At 47.4% G+C, this 17,500-nt stretch overlaps 2 protein-coding genes across 3 annotated transcripts in view; both read left to right on the top strand.

The window, feature by feature from the left end:
* Positions 1 to 17,500, top strand: part of LOC126990840 (thyroid peroxidase-like) — a 44,259-nt gene that overhangs the window by 26,642 nt on the left and 117 nt on the right. The window contains exons 10-16 of the mRNA XM_050849487.1: positions 8,978 to 9,075; positions 9,239 to 9,347; positions 10,270 to 10,524; positions 10,873 to 10,956; positions 13,626 to 13,710; positions 14,592 to 14,742; positions 16,850 to 16,958. Of these exons, the coding sequence (XP_050705444.1) occupies positions 8,978 to 9,075; positions 9,239 to 9,347; positions 10,270 to 10,524; positions 10,873 to 10,889 (479 nt within the window). The 3' untranslated portion in view covers positions 10,890 to 10,956; positions 13,626 to 13,710; positions 14,592 to 14,742; positions 16,850 to 16,958. The remainder of the gene's footprint in view (positions 1 to 8,977; positions 9,076 to 9,238; positions 9,348 to 10,269; positions 10,525 to 10,872; positions 10,957 to 13,625; positions 13,711 to 14,591; positions 14,743 to 16,849; positions 16,959 to 17,500) is intronic.
* LOC126990833 (uncharacterized) lies at positions 875 to 7,674 on the top strand. Of its 2 annotated transcripts, XM_050849477.1 has the most exons (3): positions 875 to 1,108; positions 1,781 to 1,892; positions 5,955 to 7,674. In XM_050849477.1, exon 3 carries the CDS (start codon positions 6,527 to 6,529, stop codon positions 7,652 to 7,654), a length of 1,128 nt encoding a protein of 375 aa, XP_050705434.1. In that variant the 5' UTR covers positions 875 to 1,108; positions 1,781 to 1,892; positions 5,955 to 6,526; the 3' UTR covers positions 7,655 to 7,674. The 2 variants fall into 2 exon arrangements, with proteins under 2 accessions (XP_050705434.1, XP_050705435.1); XM_050849478.1 differs by having other exon boundaries at positions 875 to 1,892.

Below are 17,500 nucleotides of genomic sequence, written 5' to 3'. Positions count from 1 at the left end.
CCCAAGTCGCCACCTACGTGCAACTCACAAGGCGCCAGCTACAAGCATCTCTGGTCGCCACCAACGTGCCCCTCACAAGGCGCCAGCTACAAGCATCTCACAAGTCGCCACCTACGTGCAACTCACTAGGCGCCAGCTACAAGCATCTCCCAGGTCGCCACCTACCGTGCAACTCACAAGGCGCCAGCTACAAGCATCTCCCAAGTCGCCACCTACGTGCAACTCACATGGCACCAGCTACAAGCATCTCAAGTCGCCACCTACGTGCAACTCACACGGCGCCAGCTACAAGCATCTCAAGTCGCCACCTACGTGCAACTCACAAGGCTCCATCTCCACGCCTCGCGCACACACGCTATACGCAACTCTACAGGCGTCCAGCCTACAAGCCTCGAGCACACCAGCTACAAGCCTACGGCTCTACAGCCTACAAGCCTCGAGCACACCAGCTTCAAGCAACTCTACAGGCGTCAAGCCTACAAGCCCCGAGCACACCCACCGGCCTACGCAGCCGATAGCGAGGCCACAATCTAAAGCCGCTCCCCGCTTCAAGCCAGCACTGCTACGTACCCTGCAAGCCACTCCACGATACGGCAGAGGTATTCACACCTGCAACGTGGAGGCACGCCCCGCTGACCTTGGGACACCCCGCATGCCCCTCGCTCCACAGCTGGCGGCACCACCGCCGCTGCCGGGAGCATCGGCCCAAACCTCTTCCGACAAACAGTCAGCAAAGGGTACCGGGACATCTCCCGGTGACTGCAAGCTGTTCCCACTACCGTTTCTTGCAAGGCGTCTTCTCAAGAGGTTACACACCCAAGTCGTCTTGTCTGCCACAGCCGCCCATCTCTTACTATAACAAGGATGACGCGGCCATCATACGTCTGGCGGCAGTGTACCAGCTCCCAGCCGCGCACCGCGGCCGCTCATTTTGCTGGGTCAGCAGTTTTTCAACCTCCATTGCGAGTCCTCCGATGTCAGCCCATCCCTCACCTCTCACCGCCGCTGTGGCCGCGGCCGAGGTTTCCTGACGCGCCTACAACGACTGCACGTCACCCAGGGCATCACAAGCCGTCGCCCTCTCCACTACATCAGCTGACTAATCTTGGTATTTGTGGATATTCCCTTCTTGTCCAAATATGCCGCCTCGGCTTATTTTCATTATTGTCCGTGCAGGGGCACGATTTTTTTTATTTCTGTGTTCCTACCGCTGTTAATCAGTCATAATTGTGGGAGTAACGTTCATTCGCATACGATATTGATTCTTTCTTATTGTTTGCTAGCGAGTCTATTGAGTATAGTGTGAGTTCCCTGATCAAATTTAATCTTCATCAGTGTGCCCTGCCTCCGTTTTCTTTTCACCGCTCGAGAGAAAACGTGAGCTTCAATGGTATACTCACTTAACATACCACTTTGTTTATATAGTTATTCTTTCTATATATACCCATATCATTAGGGCATTCCATTATAACCTTAACTTCTATTACGTCTAAACAGGCACCTTGCTAGCCATTCTTTCTTGCCTTTTTAGGGTTTCAACGCAAACTATTCATTCATACACGTTCCGGTTATTGGTTCATATTTACAGCTATCAACATATGCTCCTATTTTGTAAATGATTTACACCATAGTATGAACAAAGACACTCTCGCTAAACTCGGCGACACCTATAAACAGTTGGCTCGTCCTTCAAGTGAAGAGGGACTGGAACACGATACCACAACCAGTGAATTTACTAAGGTAATCTTCTGTTCAGGCACTCATTATTTATCAATTACAGGCCGCAGAATTCGTTCACCCCCGGGTTCGTCTGCATACTTACAACCCACTCAAGGTTCAAGGACACCCTCACCAGCATCCCCTCGCACCAGCCGCAGTATTACAGGCTCAAAGTAAGGTCTCTCTCACCTGTTGTTTTTGCAAGCAATCAGGACATTCTGAACATTCTTGCTTCGCGAAACGTAGGGAATCAACACCTTCAAGACTGGACTCAGATAGGAGGTCAGGAGGTTACAGGGGCGGGCATCATTCATCACACAGGAACCCTAGGCCAAACCATCAGCGGAAGGCTGCCTTTTGCCATATCCACGGGAATTGTTTTCATGATTCAGACAGTTGTTCTGCAATACAAAAGGCCAAGGAGGAACAGAAGTACAAGTCCTCAGCGGACAGTAAACCACACTCCTCTTCTCAGAATAAAAAGACATGACTTCGTGACAGCCCCGAGGCGTACATCCAAGTGTCCCTTAAGGAAAATACTAATTGGGAGCACCTTGACTCCGTCATTGCCGCCTTGGGACGGACAAGCATAATTGCCCTCCCTTGCAAGGTGGGCAACACTTCACTCACCTTAGCGGTTGACACAGGTGCCACAGTCAATGTCATATCCGACTCCGCTTACAGGTCACTGACACGACAAGCGAGTGGGGAAAATTGGCCGCTCAAAGAGAACGACCTGAATGTGATAGGCGTGACGGGCACCACTTTGGGAATCCTTGGGCGAGTACCGCTAACAGTCAGCTTACATGAAAAAGTATGTCCCTTTCGAGATTTCTTTTATGTCTCTAGCAGGTTTGCTTTACCTGTGGATGGGATCTTAGGATTGAACGCCATGAAAGACCTGCACATCGCCATAAACCCTGTAAGCAACGCGATCGTGTATCAAGGCCGACGCATACAGGGGATGGTCAATCCATCGCCTCTGTCAACTGTAATCTCACCCTCAGAGGTGGAAAATGACCAACCCACCACAGACTCAGGGGCTGCCACCGCCCAAGTGTCCCCTCTTACGGTCAAACCACACGAAACCATTGCAGACTTGTGGCGGACAGTAACGGCAGTCGTAGAAGGTCCTCATATAGTTCCGGATCGTGCTGCAAAACTTGCTAAAATCCGTTTGCCTAACGCCCCTCCGGCGGGCAGTGATGTGTGTATCGACGGAGTTCCTCACGTACACCGCGTGACGGTGGAGGTAACTCTTGCGACAGTCAAGGAGGGAGGTTTTGCAGAGGCATTGGTAATAAACACGTCTGGATCCCCTGTATCCTTAAAACACGGTGTTCGATTATGCCAGTGTCTAGTGTATGGGAGAAATGTCGCCCCGGAACCTGCTGAATACCCTTCAGCCCAAGTCTCAGGCATAACCTCGGCGTGTCAGGCTTCTCCCGAACAAGACACAGCTCATTTAGAGGCGTTCCTAAAAGTTGCACACTATTCCGAAATTAAGCCAACCTTAGTCCAGCTTCTGGAGCATTATCGGGGGGCGTTTGCTCTACCAGGCGAGCCGCTTGGAGTTACGCAGTGTGCTGAACACCACATTAAGTTAAAACCCAATACAAATCCTGTATATATCAATGCGTACAAGCTCCCCCACAGTCAGAGGGAGGTGGTGCAACAACTTATCTCTGAAATGTTAGAACAAGGTGTCATCAAAGAATCGAATTCCCCGTGGAATTCGCCCTTGTTCCTGGTTCCAAATAAAGACGGCTCTTATCGTCCTGTGATTGATTTCCGGCGTGTGAACACCGCGACCGTGGATGATCATTTTCCGCTTCCCGTTCTTCGAGATCTTCTGATGTGTCTCGGTAGAGGAAATAAAGTCTTTACGAGTCTTGATCTGGTCAGTGGCTACTGGCAACTGCCCATGGCCCCCGAGTCACGTGAAATAACGGCTTTCAGCACGCCTCATGGCCACTATGAGTGGACAAGGATGCCGTTCGGGCTCAAAGGAGCTCCCTTGACTTTCCAAAGGACAATGAACAGTATTTTTGGTGACTTGCTGGGCAACTCTGTCTATGTGTATTTAGACGACATCATCATAGCAAGTAAAGATGTGCATGCACACATGGAAACACTAAAAGCAGTCCTACACAGACTTCAAGAGGTCGGATTAAAGCTCAAAATCACCAAATATGAATTTTTAAAGCCTCGGATCAAGTTCTTGGGGCATGTCGTGGACGAATTCGGCATCCATACAGTGGACGACAAAATAAAGGCTATTGCCGAGTTCCCTCAGCCAACGTCTGCGGACAAGGTACGGTCTTTCTTGGGTGTCGCAGGTTATTACAGGCCTTTCATTAAGGACTTCGCAGCTCGCGCGAGTCCCCTAACCCATCTTTTAAAGAACGACGTACCATTTCAGTGGCTCCCAGCTCAACAAACGAGCTTTGAGGATTTAAAGAAAGCGCTTACACAGGCTCCGGTCCTTGTCTTTCCGGATTTCAAGGACCCCTTTCAGCTTTGTACCGACGCTTCGGCTAGTGGAGTAGGAGCCGCGCTGATGCAAACAGATAGCGTTCGCCAGTCGAGTACTTACAGCTCCGGAAAAGAACTATTCTGTTACCCACCTAGACGCTCTTGCCATTGTGTGGGCTCTGAAGCATTTTCGTGACATTGTGATGGGGTACAAAATTGTGGTGTATACGGACCACGCGGCCATAACTGATCTTTTCATAGGAAAAAACCTGCACGGTCGTCTGGCAAGATGGTTCTTAACGATCCAAGCATACAATCCGGAGATAAAATACATCACCGGGAAAACAAATGTGGTCGCAGATGCCTTATCTCGGAATGTTCCGATAGGCGCGATTACCACCCCAGAGGTCATCCACAACTTCACTTCACCTGAGCTACACACTGCTCAGCGTGACCACCCTGTGTGGAAGAGGTTAATTTACGCCCTCGAGTCGGGAGACGAATCAAACCTTTCCCTTTTCACAATTCTTCCTATCAGAGGACAACCTCCTTTGTAGGTCATGGCCAACCAAACCGGTACCTATAGACCAACTGGTCATCCCAGACATATACGTCCCCGTGACGCTTAAGCTGGTCCATAACACACCCATTGCGGGTCACCCAGGAAGAGACAAGACGCTGTCTGTCACCAGACGAAAATTCTACTGGCCCACATTACGGGTTGATGTAGAAAAACATGTCGCACATTGCGTCGTTTGTGCTAAGCACAAGGGGTCCGTCAAAGGGCCAGCACCTATGTTGCAATACCCAGTACCAGAGGCGCCATGGGATGTTGTTAATATAGACTTACTACAGCTCCCCCAGAGCCAACATGGCTCGCGCTACTTATTGGTGTGCGTCGACCAGTTCTCTAGGTTTCTAGTTCTAGCGCCTCTCAAGGACAAGACAGCCACACGCGTGGCCCATGCCCTCGTGACTCACGTGTTGTGTCCACATTCGTCTCCTCGAATTCTTCTGGTGACAATGGCACCGAGTTTAGGAACTCAGTATTGAGCGAAATATGCGCTCAGTTTAACATCACGCAATCCTTCATCACAGCTTACCACCCAGCTGCTAATGGGTTGGCGGAGAGGGCTAATAGGAAAATCTTACAGGTCCTCAGGCCTATCGTGAACGATCTCCACGATAATTGGGAGGATTGGCTATCGCATATAGCCGCTTCCATAAATACGTCGGTAAACGACTCTACGGAAGTCTCCTACTACATCTTGTATGGGGTGGAGAAACGTCTTCCGTACGACTTCCTAACAACCCCACAGCAACCTCTCTACACCATTGATAGGTACGCACAACAGCAGATGCATATGTTTTCCAAGATACACTCAGAAGTTAGGTGTACGTTAAAAGCTACGAAGGTTGAAATGATGTCAAAACAACACAAACAGGCCGTCCCGGTGAATTTCAAAGAGGGTGACACAGTCATGATTAAGCAAGCGGAAAGGAGTTCGAAACTGGGGGCTAAATTCGTGGGTCCTTACCGAGTTGTTCGGAATGTCAGGGGAAATCGGTTCGAGGTTCTCGAGTCGAATAGTGGAGTCAGTCTAGAAGTTCACAGTGATCGTCTGAAAGTAATTCCCTCACCTTTGGACCTTGATATTGGTACTTCCCCCTCAGAGTCAAATGTTCAACAAGATAATCCCAACACCCATAGCTATAACTTGAGACCACGGGTTTAAATACTTCATTCCCACCACTTTCAGATCATGATGTTGCGTTTTCTGACCATCTTGTTGTCCCTCGGCTCCCTGCTTGCAACAACACCCATCCATCTGAAGCCTGGTGCCCTCACGGCACACATAGGAGAGGTCTTCCTCATAGAAGATGTGCTCCTCGTAAAATATCCATATACTTCCTTGACCAACACCACGGACACAATCAGGATAGTCTCAGAAAAACTACTCAGCATGGCAGACGCCATCCGGGCTACCAAGACTAGGGAATCAAAGGCTCCTTCTAGTACCAACTCTCTGACTCTTTTTCAACTACTGGAGGATAGGATTCTGTTCTTACGGGGAAAAGTTGATGAGGTAAACATGGATTATAGTTTTCACTCAGTTCACTCTCGGGTAAAGAGGGGGTTGCTCAACATCGTTGGGTCCGCCTCAAAGTTCCTTTCGGTACGGCTACCGACGAGGACGTTCGCGATTTGCAGGACCACTACGCTCATGTACTTTCCTTTGCTGCTCGAAATCGCAGGGTGATCAACGCCAATTGTAGAAAACTTGCGCAATTGCATACTAACATTGAGGAACTGCTAGAGCAGACAAATAAGATGGTAGAGGTTATCAACATAGTTGTCAAACAGATCGACCAGGTGAATCAGTTTCTCCTCCTAGATCAGGCCTTGCATGTATTGGAAAACGTCATTAGCTCCGTCGCAACGGCAAATCAGCAGGTTATTAGCAACATGGTTGATGCAGCGCACGGTAGAGTCACACCTGCCTTGTTCCCTCTACACGATTTGAGAACGACTGTCCAGATCGGGTATCAAAATTATAGCCTGACGCCTTTATTCACCCCGGACATGAGTCAATATTTTTACCCCTTGATTGAGTCCAGCCTCACCCCTGATGCCATAATCATTCATGTTCCCTTTCAGACGGCGGACGTGTTTGAGGCACACGAAATTGTCCCGTTCCCTTTTTCGGCAAAGGACAGTGTGTTGGCCCTGGACACGTCCCCGTCTCTTGTTCTAATCGCGAAGGATTTCGCTCTGTATTCAACAGGTAGCTACTCACTCTTGCAGTATTGCAAGGAGACGGTCTTCGGGCGATTCTATTGCTCTGCGTCTCTCTTTGCCTTCCTTCCAGTTCGGGGAGGGGTATGCGAGATCGCCCTCACCCGCGTGAACGCGTCTGACGCTCTTTCCCTGTGCCCTTACAAGCAGCTAACACCAACGCCTGTTTTCCATAAGAACTTTCAGGGTCTGCATTATTTTTATTTCCCTCAGTCCTTCTATGTATCGGTCATCTGCCCGGAGGGTACCACTTATCAACGGGTTACTGGTCACTATGCCATAGCGGAAGCATGCTATATCCGCTCCACTAACATAACAATGTACCCGTCCCAGATTCGTCTGGTTTTCACGGCCAATATTTCCCATCGAGTGTTTCCTCTACGGTCTCTCGATGACATTCATTTCTCCAGCATTTCGTATGTGACTAATTCCCTTAATTCATTGTCTTTCGCGAACAAAACAGAGTTTGCGGGAGCCCTGGAGGAAACGCTGCCTGATTATTTGCATCTCCCCTACCTGTACCCTGGATTTTTTGTACCAATGTTTCTGATGTTCGTCAGTCTCGTCGTCATGTGCTACCTTATTAGGAGAAACTCTGTCCTGCACGATTATTTGGTTGTGCAGACACGGCGACTGGATGCCGGGAGGCCACTGGCAAGGTAGTTTTCCTTTTCTCAGACAAGTCAGGGGACAGAAACCTGGCTGCTCCTATACTTAACATTGTACTGTGTTTCACTACTGTATTTTTTGGGGGGGGAGCTAGATCAACGTTTCATTGTCTGTAACTATGCCAGTTGATAGTTTCTTATACATGTGTCCTTATATTTATCTTTTGAGAGGTTTCTTATGTTTCATGTCACACACGTTGTGGTTTCCCTCTCCCTATTTATATTATAATTCCACATCTGTTCTTCCATAGCCAGTGTTTTAATATAATTGTATCATAGGCAGGCTGCGTGACAAACTCCCGCTATGTCTGTTCATGGTACCTAGACTGCTATTTCGATTTTTTATATATCGCGAGGTCGCGATCACTGGTAGGTGACCGAGCAGTGTTATAGTAGGATATCAATGTATTATTATTATTTAATATCACCACGAATTAGGCATACAATTTTCAATGGAAAAACCCCACGACAGATAGATCACGCCACCTTATAGGAATGTCGTCCGTCAGTGTTTACCGTCTCAGTTTTGTATACTTAGCACTCCGATGGTGCGTGGAGGTCACCTTGACATACGTGACCAATTGTAACAATTATTTTCCAACCTGTAACTCGCCACTCCTTCAAGAGAGTCCGACTGACACACAACGACAGTCGCTCTCGCTCCGTCGCTTCTTGTACATAAAGGCTACGAATATAATTCGCCTTAAGGAAGCTGAAGTCTTAATCAACACCCTTTAAACGCCCCCCGACAAGCCCGTTACACTCTCTCTCTCTCTCTCTCTCTCTCTCTCTCTCTCTCTCTCTCTCTCTCTCTCTCTCTCTCTCTCTCTCTCTCTCTCTCTGCAGGACTCCATTCTTGACTGCCGGCGCTGTGACTCACCCCAGACGGTTCACCCCGAGTGCTTCCCTATCAGCATTCCTCCAATGACCCGTTCTTTCCACCAGTCAATATCTCCTCTGGGCAGCCTTTCTGCATCCCTCTGACGCGCTCCATGCCGGGACAGCTGACTCTAAGTATGTGTGTGTGTGTGTGTGTGTGTGTGTGTGTGTGTGTGTGTGTGTGTGTGTGTGTGTAACTAACTAACCATAAATTAACTTAACCATTATCTAAGTTGGTCTATAAATCATAAATCGTATGTGTGTGTGTGTGTGTGTGTGTGTGTGTGTGTGTGTGTGTGTGTGTTTACATTGTTTTCTTTTTATACTTATCTCTCTCTCTCTCTCTCTCTCTCTCTCTCTCTCTCTCTCTCTCTCTCTCTCTCTCTCTCTCTCTCTCTCTCTCTCTCTCTCTCTCTCTCCTTGACCTTTCTTGACCCAGGTTACAGAGAGCAGATGAACCAGGTCACTGGATTTGTGGATGCCTCACACACCCATGGCTCAGACAAGTGTGAACAGAGACAGCTGAGAATGCTAACGGTGAGGGTTTGTTATTGTTATTGTTATTGTTATTGTTATTATTATTAGTAGTATTAGTATTGTTGTTGTTATTATGGAAGGGAAGGAAAGGAGAGAGAGATGGAGGGTAATGAGAGAGAGAGAGAGAGAGAGAGAGACTAATATCACCATTGTCACTCAACAGGATGGCAAGCTGCGTGGCACTCCTAACCCCTTGAGAGGCAAGCTGCTGCTGCCCACTGAGCAGGAGAATCATGAGTGCCAGGCACCATCAGGAAGGTGTTTCATAGGAGGTAGGTCCCCAGAGAGTGCCATACACACCCTGGCAATACACAACACCATTGGCACTATAGAACACTCTGATACTACACACTGCATCTTGGCACTATATACAACAGCCTGGCACTATACAGAACACCCTTGGCACTATAGAACAGCCTGGCACTATATACAACAGCTTGGCACTACACACGACCCTTGGCACTATAGAACAGCCTGGCACTATACAGAACACCCTTGGCACTATAGAACAGCCTGGCACTATACAGAACACCCTTGGCACTATAGAACAGCCTGGCACTATACAGAACACCCTTGGCACTATAGAACAGCCTGGCACTATAGAACAGCCTGGCACTATAGAACAGCCTGGCACTATATCGACCACCCTGGGCACTACACCCGACCCTTGGCACTATAGAACAGCCTGGCACTATACAGAACACCCTTGGCACTATAGAACAGCCTGGCACTATATAGAACACCCTTGGCACTATAGAACAGCCTGGCACTATACAGAACACCCTTGGCACTACACACGACCCTTGACACTATACACAGAACACACTTTTCTTCCTCTTAATTCTTTTTCTTCTTTTCTTCCTCTAATTCTTCTTTTTCTTGTCCTTTTCTTCTTCTAATTCTTTTTCTTCTTTTTCTTCCTCTAATTATTTCTTCTTCCTTTTCTTCCTCTAATTCTTTTCTTCTTTCTTTTCTTCTTCTAATTTTTTTCTTTCTTCCTCTAATTATTTTCTTTTTTCTTCCTTTAATTCTTTTCTTCTTCTTTTTCTTCCTCTTTTTCTTTTCTTCTTCTTTTCTTTCTCTAATTCTTCTTTTCTTTCTTTTCTTCCTCTAATTCTTCTTCCTTTTTTCCTCTAATTCTTCATCTTCTTTTTAATCCAATCTTTATTTTTCTTGTGGTACTTTTTCTCCCAGGCGACACTCGGGCCTCTGAGCAGCCAGGTCTCACCGCGCTTCACACCCTCATGATGCGTGAGCACAACTGCGTCGCTGGGGAGCTCAAGCGCCTCAACAAGCACTGGAGCGACGAGCAGCTCTTCCAGAACGCTCGGCGGATCGTGACGGCCATCAACCAACATGTGACGTACAATGAGTGGCTGCCAAGAGTCCTGGGATGGAACGCAGTCAACCTGTATGGTCTTAACCTGCTGCCAGAGGGACACTATGAAGGTGAGAGCCTCTAGGGTGCCACTAAGGGTTGTAGGGCACTATGTTCAAGGGGCACTAAGCTTAAGAGGCACTGGGCTTGATGGCTAACTAGTGCTATGTAAAGCTTGAGGGTGACTTGCGCTCTTTGAAATAAAACTCTGACCTCCTTATGACGTAAATTACACCTTAAATACATGATAGACACCCATGATAGTTATAATGGAAGTGTTGTGGTTACACACATTAGCTAACCCAGAGAGTGCAGATTTAAATGCTTACGTCTGTCCTCGTATGGCAAGTTTTTCATCCTCCTCTGTTCAGATTCTAACACAGCTCACTCTCTCCTTCTCTTCCATCTCCCCTCGGCAGGTTACGACGCATATTGAGGACCTTTGGAAGAGGCTGCTGACGTTAGGGGCGGCGGAAGGGTCTGCCTCATAGATCTCAGAAAGGAAAGTTTGGGACGTACCTTGAATCAGTCGGCTCCTTGACGACAGTACACACTCCAAGGCTGGGTTCCTTCCTCCTTGTCTTCCTCAAATTTCAGACTTTCCTCTCATATGTTCATTTTTCCTCCTCTGTCATGTGTGTTTCTCTCTCTCTCTCTCTCTCTCTCTCTCTCTCTCTCTCTCTCTCTCTCTCTCTCTCTCTCTCTCTCTCTCTCTCTCTCTCTCTCTCTCTCTCTCTCTCTCTCTCTCTCTCTCTCTCTCTCTCTCTCTCTCTCTCTCTCTCTCTCTCTCTCTCTCTCTCTCTCTCTCTCTCTCTCTCTCTCTCTCTCTCTCTCTCTCTCTCAATAAATCCTCTCTCTCTCTCTCTCTCTCTCTCTCTCTCTCTCTCTCTCTCTCTCTCTCTCTCTCTCTCTCTCTCTCTCTCTCTCTCTCTCTCTCTCTCTCTCTCTCTCTCTCTCTCTCTCTCTCTCTCTCTCTCTCTCTCCTCAATAAATCCTCTCTCTCCTCAATAAATCTCTCTCTCTCTCTCTCTCTCTCTCTCTCTCTCTCTCTCTCTCTCTCTCTCTCTCTCTCTCTCTCTCTCTCTCTCTCTCTCTCTCTCTCTCTCTCTCTCTCCTCTATAAATCCTCTCCCTTCTCAATAAATCCTCTCTCTCTCTCTCTCTCTCTCTCTCTCTCTCTCTCTCTCTCTCTCTCTCTCTCTCTCTCTCTCTCTCTATCTCTCTCTCTCTCTCTCTCTCTCTCTCTCTCTCTCTCTCTCTCTCTCTCTCTCTCTCTCTCTCTCTCTCTCTCTCTCTCTCTCTCTCTCTCTCTCTCTCTCTCTCTCTCTCTCTCTCTCTCTCTCTCTCTCTCTCTCCTCAATAAATCCTCTTCCTTCTCAATAAATTCTCTCTCTCTCTCTCTCTCTCTCTCTCTCTCTCTCTCTCTCTCTCTCTCTCTCTCTCTCTCTCTCTCTCTCTCTCTCTCTCTCTCTCTCTCTCTCTCTCTCTCTCTCTCTCTCCTCAATAAATCCTCTCCCTTCTCAATAAATTCTCTCTCTCTCTCTCTCTCTCTCTCTCTCTCTCTCTCTCTCTCTCTCTCTCTCTCTCTCTCTCTCTCTCTCTCTCTCTCTCTCTCTCTCTCTCTCTCTCTCTCTCTCTCTCTCTCTCTCTCAATCTCTCTCTCTCTCTCTCTCTCTCTCTCTCTCTCTCTCTCTCTCTCTCTCTCTCTCTCTCTCTCTCTCTCTCTCTCTCTCTCTCTCTCTCTCTCTCTCTCTCTCTCTCTCTCTCTCTCTCTCAATAAATTCTCTCTCTCTCTCTCTCTCTCTCTCTCTCTCTCTCTCTCTCTCTCTCTCTCTCTCTCTCTCTCTCTCTCTCTCTCTCTCTCTCTCTCTCTCAATAAATCCTCTTCCTTCTCAATAAATTCTCTCTCTCTCTCTCTCTCTCTCTCTCTCTCTCTCTCTCTCTCTCTCTCTCTCTCTCTCTCTCTCTCTCTCTCTCTCTCTCTCTCTCTCCTCAATAAATCCTCTCCCTTCTCAATAAATTCTCTCTCTCTCTCTCTCTCTCTCTCTCTCTCTCTCTCTCTCTCTCTCTCTCTCTCTCTCTCTCTCTCTCTCTCTCAATCTCTCTCTCTCCTCAATAAATCTCTCTCTCTCTCTCTCTCTCTCTCTCTCTCTCTCTCTCTCTCTCTCTCTCTCTCTCTCTCTCTCTCTCTCTCTCTCTCTCTCTCTCTCTCTCTCTCTCTCTCTCTCTCTCTCTCTCTCTCAATAAATTCTCTCTCTCTCTCTCTCTCTCTCTCTCTCTCTCTCTCTCTCTCTCTCTCTCTCTCTCTCTCTCTCTCTCTCTCTCTCTCTCTCTCTCTCTCTCTCTCTCTCTCTCTCTCTCTCTCTCTCTCTCTCTCTCTCTCTCTCTCTCTCTCTCTCTCTCTCTCTCTCTCTCTCTCTCTCTCTCTCTCTCTCTCTCTCTCTCTCTCTCTCTCTCTCTCAATAAATATATCCCGGCAGCCGCGCGAACTTCTCAATCTCTCTCTCTCTCTCTCTCTCTCTCTCTCTCTCTCTCTCTCTCTCTCTCTCTCTCTCTCTCTCTCTCTCTCTCTCTCTCTCTCTCTCTCTCTCTCTCTCTCTCTCTCTCTCTCTCTCTCTCTCTCCTGAGGTGAGTCTCGGTCAAATCGTATACGTATTATTTTTTCTTTTTTCTTATTTTCTTGGTATTTTCCTTCCTTTCTCAACCTTTCTTCATTTCTTTCCTCACCTTCTCTTCCTCCCTCTCTTCCTCCTCTCTCTCTCCCTCCTTTCCTCCTCCTCCTCCTCCTCCTCCTCCTCCTCTCAAGTCCACTAATACTGAAGCACACGTAATCTATCAAACACATTCTATCAGGCATTTTAAATCACTATATTGTTATGAGTGAGTTTATCCTTGCAAAGTCTATCAATAAGTTCTAAGTCATTTCCTTCCTTATATAGTGTGAGTGTGTGTGTGTTAATATGTCTACTAAATCTCTATGTTAGTGTGAGTTTTTTCCTACAAAGTCTATCAATAAGTTCTAAGTCCTTTCCTTCCTTATATAGTGTGAGTGTGTGTATTAATAAGTATACTAAATCTCTATGTAAGTCTGAATGAGTGTTTTCTACCAGTCTGTCAATAAGTTCTTTGCTTGTGTCGTAAGTAATAATTCTAACGTGTGTAATTCTTGCAGGTCACGCTTGCCAAGATGCTCTGCGATAACTGTGATAATGTGGAGAGTGAGCAGCGGTCCGTCTTTGACCTTCCTGACCCCTTCCTGTAAGTGAGACTGTTTGGGGGTTAGGTCAGTATTGTTAAAGGTCACAGGCTCACATTACAACTGTTTCCCAAGGCCACAGAGAAGATTATCCGGGTTTTCTTGGGTGTTTTTTCCGTTCAATGTGCAGAAGTCAGGTAAAACTTATATATATTTGACTAGGCTTTCGTATGAGTTGTAGGCATTTTCAGGGGTATTTTTATGACCCCAGTGGTAGTTTGAACCTTCCTCTGTACCATGAATCTGAGAAACATATCTGACAAGACTTTCATAGGAGTTTGGGGCATTTCCGGGGGTAGTTTTATGACCCTGGTGGTAGTTTGAACCTTCATCTGTACTGTGAACCTAAGAAATATATTTGACAAGACTTTCCTAGGAGTTCAGGGCATTTCCAGGGGTAGTTTCATGACCCTGGTATTAGTATGAACCTCCATCTGTACTGTGAACCTAAGAAAACATATATTTGACAAGGCTTTCATAGGAGATTTGGGCACTTCAGGGGTAGTTTATGCCCCCAGTGGTAGTTTGACCCTTTCTCTGTACCAAGAACCTAAGAACACGCATATTTGATTAGGCTTTCATACGAGTTCAGGGCATTTCCAGGGGGAGTTTTATGACCCCAGTGGTGGTTTGACCCTTCCTCTGTACCAAGAACCTAAGAACATGCATATTTGACTAGGCTTTCATACGAGTTCAGGGCATTTCCAGGGGGAGTTTTACGACCCCAGTGGTAGTTTGACCCTTTCTCTGTACCAGGAACCCCAAAACACAGACATGAGAACCCAGTTAACCTCATTTTTGACCTCTGGAAATTGTCAACATGGGAGGCGGAAACTTCTCATCCCACCAACCAGACACAGTGATGATCCCATTGATGTTTCAGGAACCCTCGTGTGTCCCACCGTGACCTGCCGGGGATCAACCCGGAGCTGTGGAAGGAGCGCTTGTCATGTGGGGTCGGCAAGACTAATATTGACATCGGGGCAGCCGAGCGCATATCACCCTGTGTCATGTGCACCTGTACCAAGGAAGGGGTGAGTGATGTGTGTTTTCCTTGCTATAGGGGGGTGAGGAAGGGTGACAGGAGTGAAGGGGTGAGTGATATGTTGTCCTTGCTATAGGGGGTGAGGAAGGGGGACACGAGTGCCGGGGTGAGTGCTGTGTGGGGGGTGAGGAAGAGTGACAAGAGTGAAGGGGTGAGAGATATGTGTTTGTCCTTGCTATAGGGGGTGAGGAAGGGTGACAAGAGTGAAGGGTGAGTGATGTGTGGGGGTGAGGAAGCGTGACAAGAGTGCAGGGGTGAGAGATATGTGTTTGTCCTTGCTATAGGAGGGTGAGGAAGGGTGACAAGAGTGAAGGGGTGAGAGATATGTGTTTGTCCTTGCTATAGGGGGTGAGGAAGGGTGACAAGAGTGAAGGGGTGACAATGCATGTGTTTCCTTTCTATAGGGGGTGAGGAAGGGTGACAAGTGAAGGGGTGAGAGATATGTGTTGTCCTTGCTATAGGGGGGTGAGGAAGGAGTGAAGGGGTGACAATGCATGACTTTCCTTTCTATAGGGTGAGGAAGGGGTGTTTAAAGGGGTGACAGGAGTGAAGGGGTGACAATGCATGACTTTCCTTTCTATAGGGTGAGGAAGGGGTGTTTAAAGGGGTGACAGGAGTGAAGGGGTGACAATGCATGACTTTCCTTTCTTTAGGGTGAGGAAGGGGTGACAGTGCATGACTTTCCTTTCTATAGGGTGAGGAAGGGTGACAGTGCATGACTTTCCTTTCTATAGGGTGAGGAAGGGGTGTTTAAAGGTGTGATAGGAGTGAAGGGGTGACAATGCATGACTTTCCTTTCTTTAGGGTGAGGAAGGGGTGTTTAAAGGGGTGACAGGAGTGAAGGGGTGACAATGCATGACTTTCCTTTCTTTAGGGTGAGGAAGGGTGAGAGTGCATGACTTTCTATAGGGTGAGGAAGAGGTGTTTAACCCTTTCCTTGCGCGCGGTGCGGACGCCACTATTCCCTTGGGTGCAGTTGGGCTGTCCAATGGGGGGTCTCTTTTAACCTCTGTATCTCAAAAACTCTTCATCACAGCTAGAAACCAAAAACACCACTGGAAAGAGGAGGTCCAGATCTATAGGAGTCGGCTATGTATGCCTCTCTTGCGAACGTACGTGCACGTTCAGGGAGTGTTGAATGTTAACACTTACGTCGGTGTGTTAGTAAGTATATATTTACTGCTATCAAAACATCATATACATAGATACAAACAAAAACATCGTAAATTAAGCATCGGTCTGTGTGTGTGTGTGTGTGTGTGTTTAGAGAAGTGTTTAACCTGGTAACAGCGGGTATCATGTTTCTTAATGGTCCTTCTAAGCAAGAAAAATGAGGAAAATCATCATCCATACAAACCATTTCATAATATATATCAAAGCATTTGTGATCAGTTTATGTATCATCTTTTGGGGGGTGTTATATCATGGCACAAATTTGGCCCGTCGCTGCTACACGGTAAAGCCACAAATTTGGCCCATCGCTGCTACACGGTAAAGCCACAAATTTGGCCCATCGCTGCTACACGGTAAAGCCACAAATTTGGCCCATCGCTGCTACACGGTAAAGCCACAAATTTGGCCCGTCACTGCTACACGGTAAAGCCACAAATTTGGCCTGTCGCTGCTACACGGTAAAGCCACAAATTTGGCCCGTCGCTGCTACATGGTAAAGCCACAAATTTGGCCCGTCGCTGCTACATGGTAAAGCCACAAATTTGGCCTGTCGCTGCTACACGGTAAAGCCACAAATTTGGCCCGTCGCTGCTACACGGTAAAACCACAAATTTGGCCCGTCGCTGCTACACGGTAAAGCCACAAATTTGGCCCGTCGCTGCTACACGGTAAAGCCACAAATTTGGCCCGTCGCTGCTACACGGTAAAGCCACAAATTTGGCCCGTCGCTGCTACACGGTAAAGCCACAAATTTGGCCTGTCGCTGCTACACGGTAAAGACACAAATTTGGCCCGTCGCTGCTACCTAGTTAAGATTCCCAACCTAAATATTTTCCTGCGTCACCAATAACATATATCTAGATAGTGTTTAAAGATATACCAAGTCAATTTTTGGCTCACGTACGTTCAATAAACACTTTCAGAACAACTTTACGAGCTCTGCAAGACCAGCCTGGGACGTGTGATCTGCGACAGCAGCGACAAGCTCCAGCACGTCCAGCCCAAGGTCATGCTGGAGGCTGATTCCTTCCTGTAAGTATGAGAATGACGGTCAAACTATGAGGTTCTGTATGAGTCAGTATGTGCTGTTTTAATAAGTGTGTTTACGATAGTTTTAAGCTTGTATTCTTAAGCATCTCAGAGCGCCAGATCGCCTGTTTGAAAATAGTTACATAGATAGATAGAACGTGAATGTTGGATAGATGCGTGTGTGTGTGTGTTTATGTGACGAGCTATGTGTTACGTCTACGCATGTGTTGCCATTATGAGGGAATGTTTTGGGTTAAGGAAGGGACGGATAGCTGGACAGACAGACTGAGGACCAGGTGATAGTTAACCAAGCTCTCCACCCACAGCAATGCACCAATGGCCTCTTGCAGACTCCTTATGTTCTCAAGTTCTTATATTGTCACTACAAGGGAAAGTCTTTGGTTATGGAAGGGACGGGTAGTTAGGCAGACAGACAGAGGACCAGGCGATAGTTAACCAAGCTCTCCACGCACAGGAACACCCCAATGGCCTCTTGCACCCTCCTTATGTTCTCAAGTTCTTATATTGTCACTATGAGGGGATGG

Source organism: Eriocheir sinensis, unplaced genomic scaffold (genome assembly GCF_024679095.1).
Source record: "Eriocheir sinensis breed Jianghai 21 unplaced genomic scaffold, ASM2467909v1 Scaffold21, whole genome shotgun sequence".
Taxonomy (NCBI): Eukaryota; Metazoa; Arthropoda; class Malacostraca; order Decapoda; family Varunidae; genus Eriocheir; species Eriocheir sinensis.
This window is presented reverse-complemented; position numbering and strand designations above follow the sequence as displayed.

Bases quoted from the DNA above. Each gene is read 5' to 3' on its own strand.
- LOC126990833 (XM_050849477.1), top strand. From the start codon at position 6,527: ATGGTAGAGGTTATCAACATAGTTGTCAAACAGATCGACCAGGTGAAT.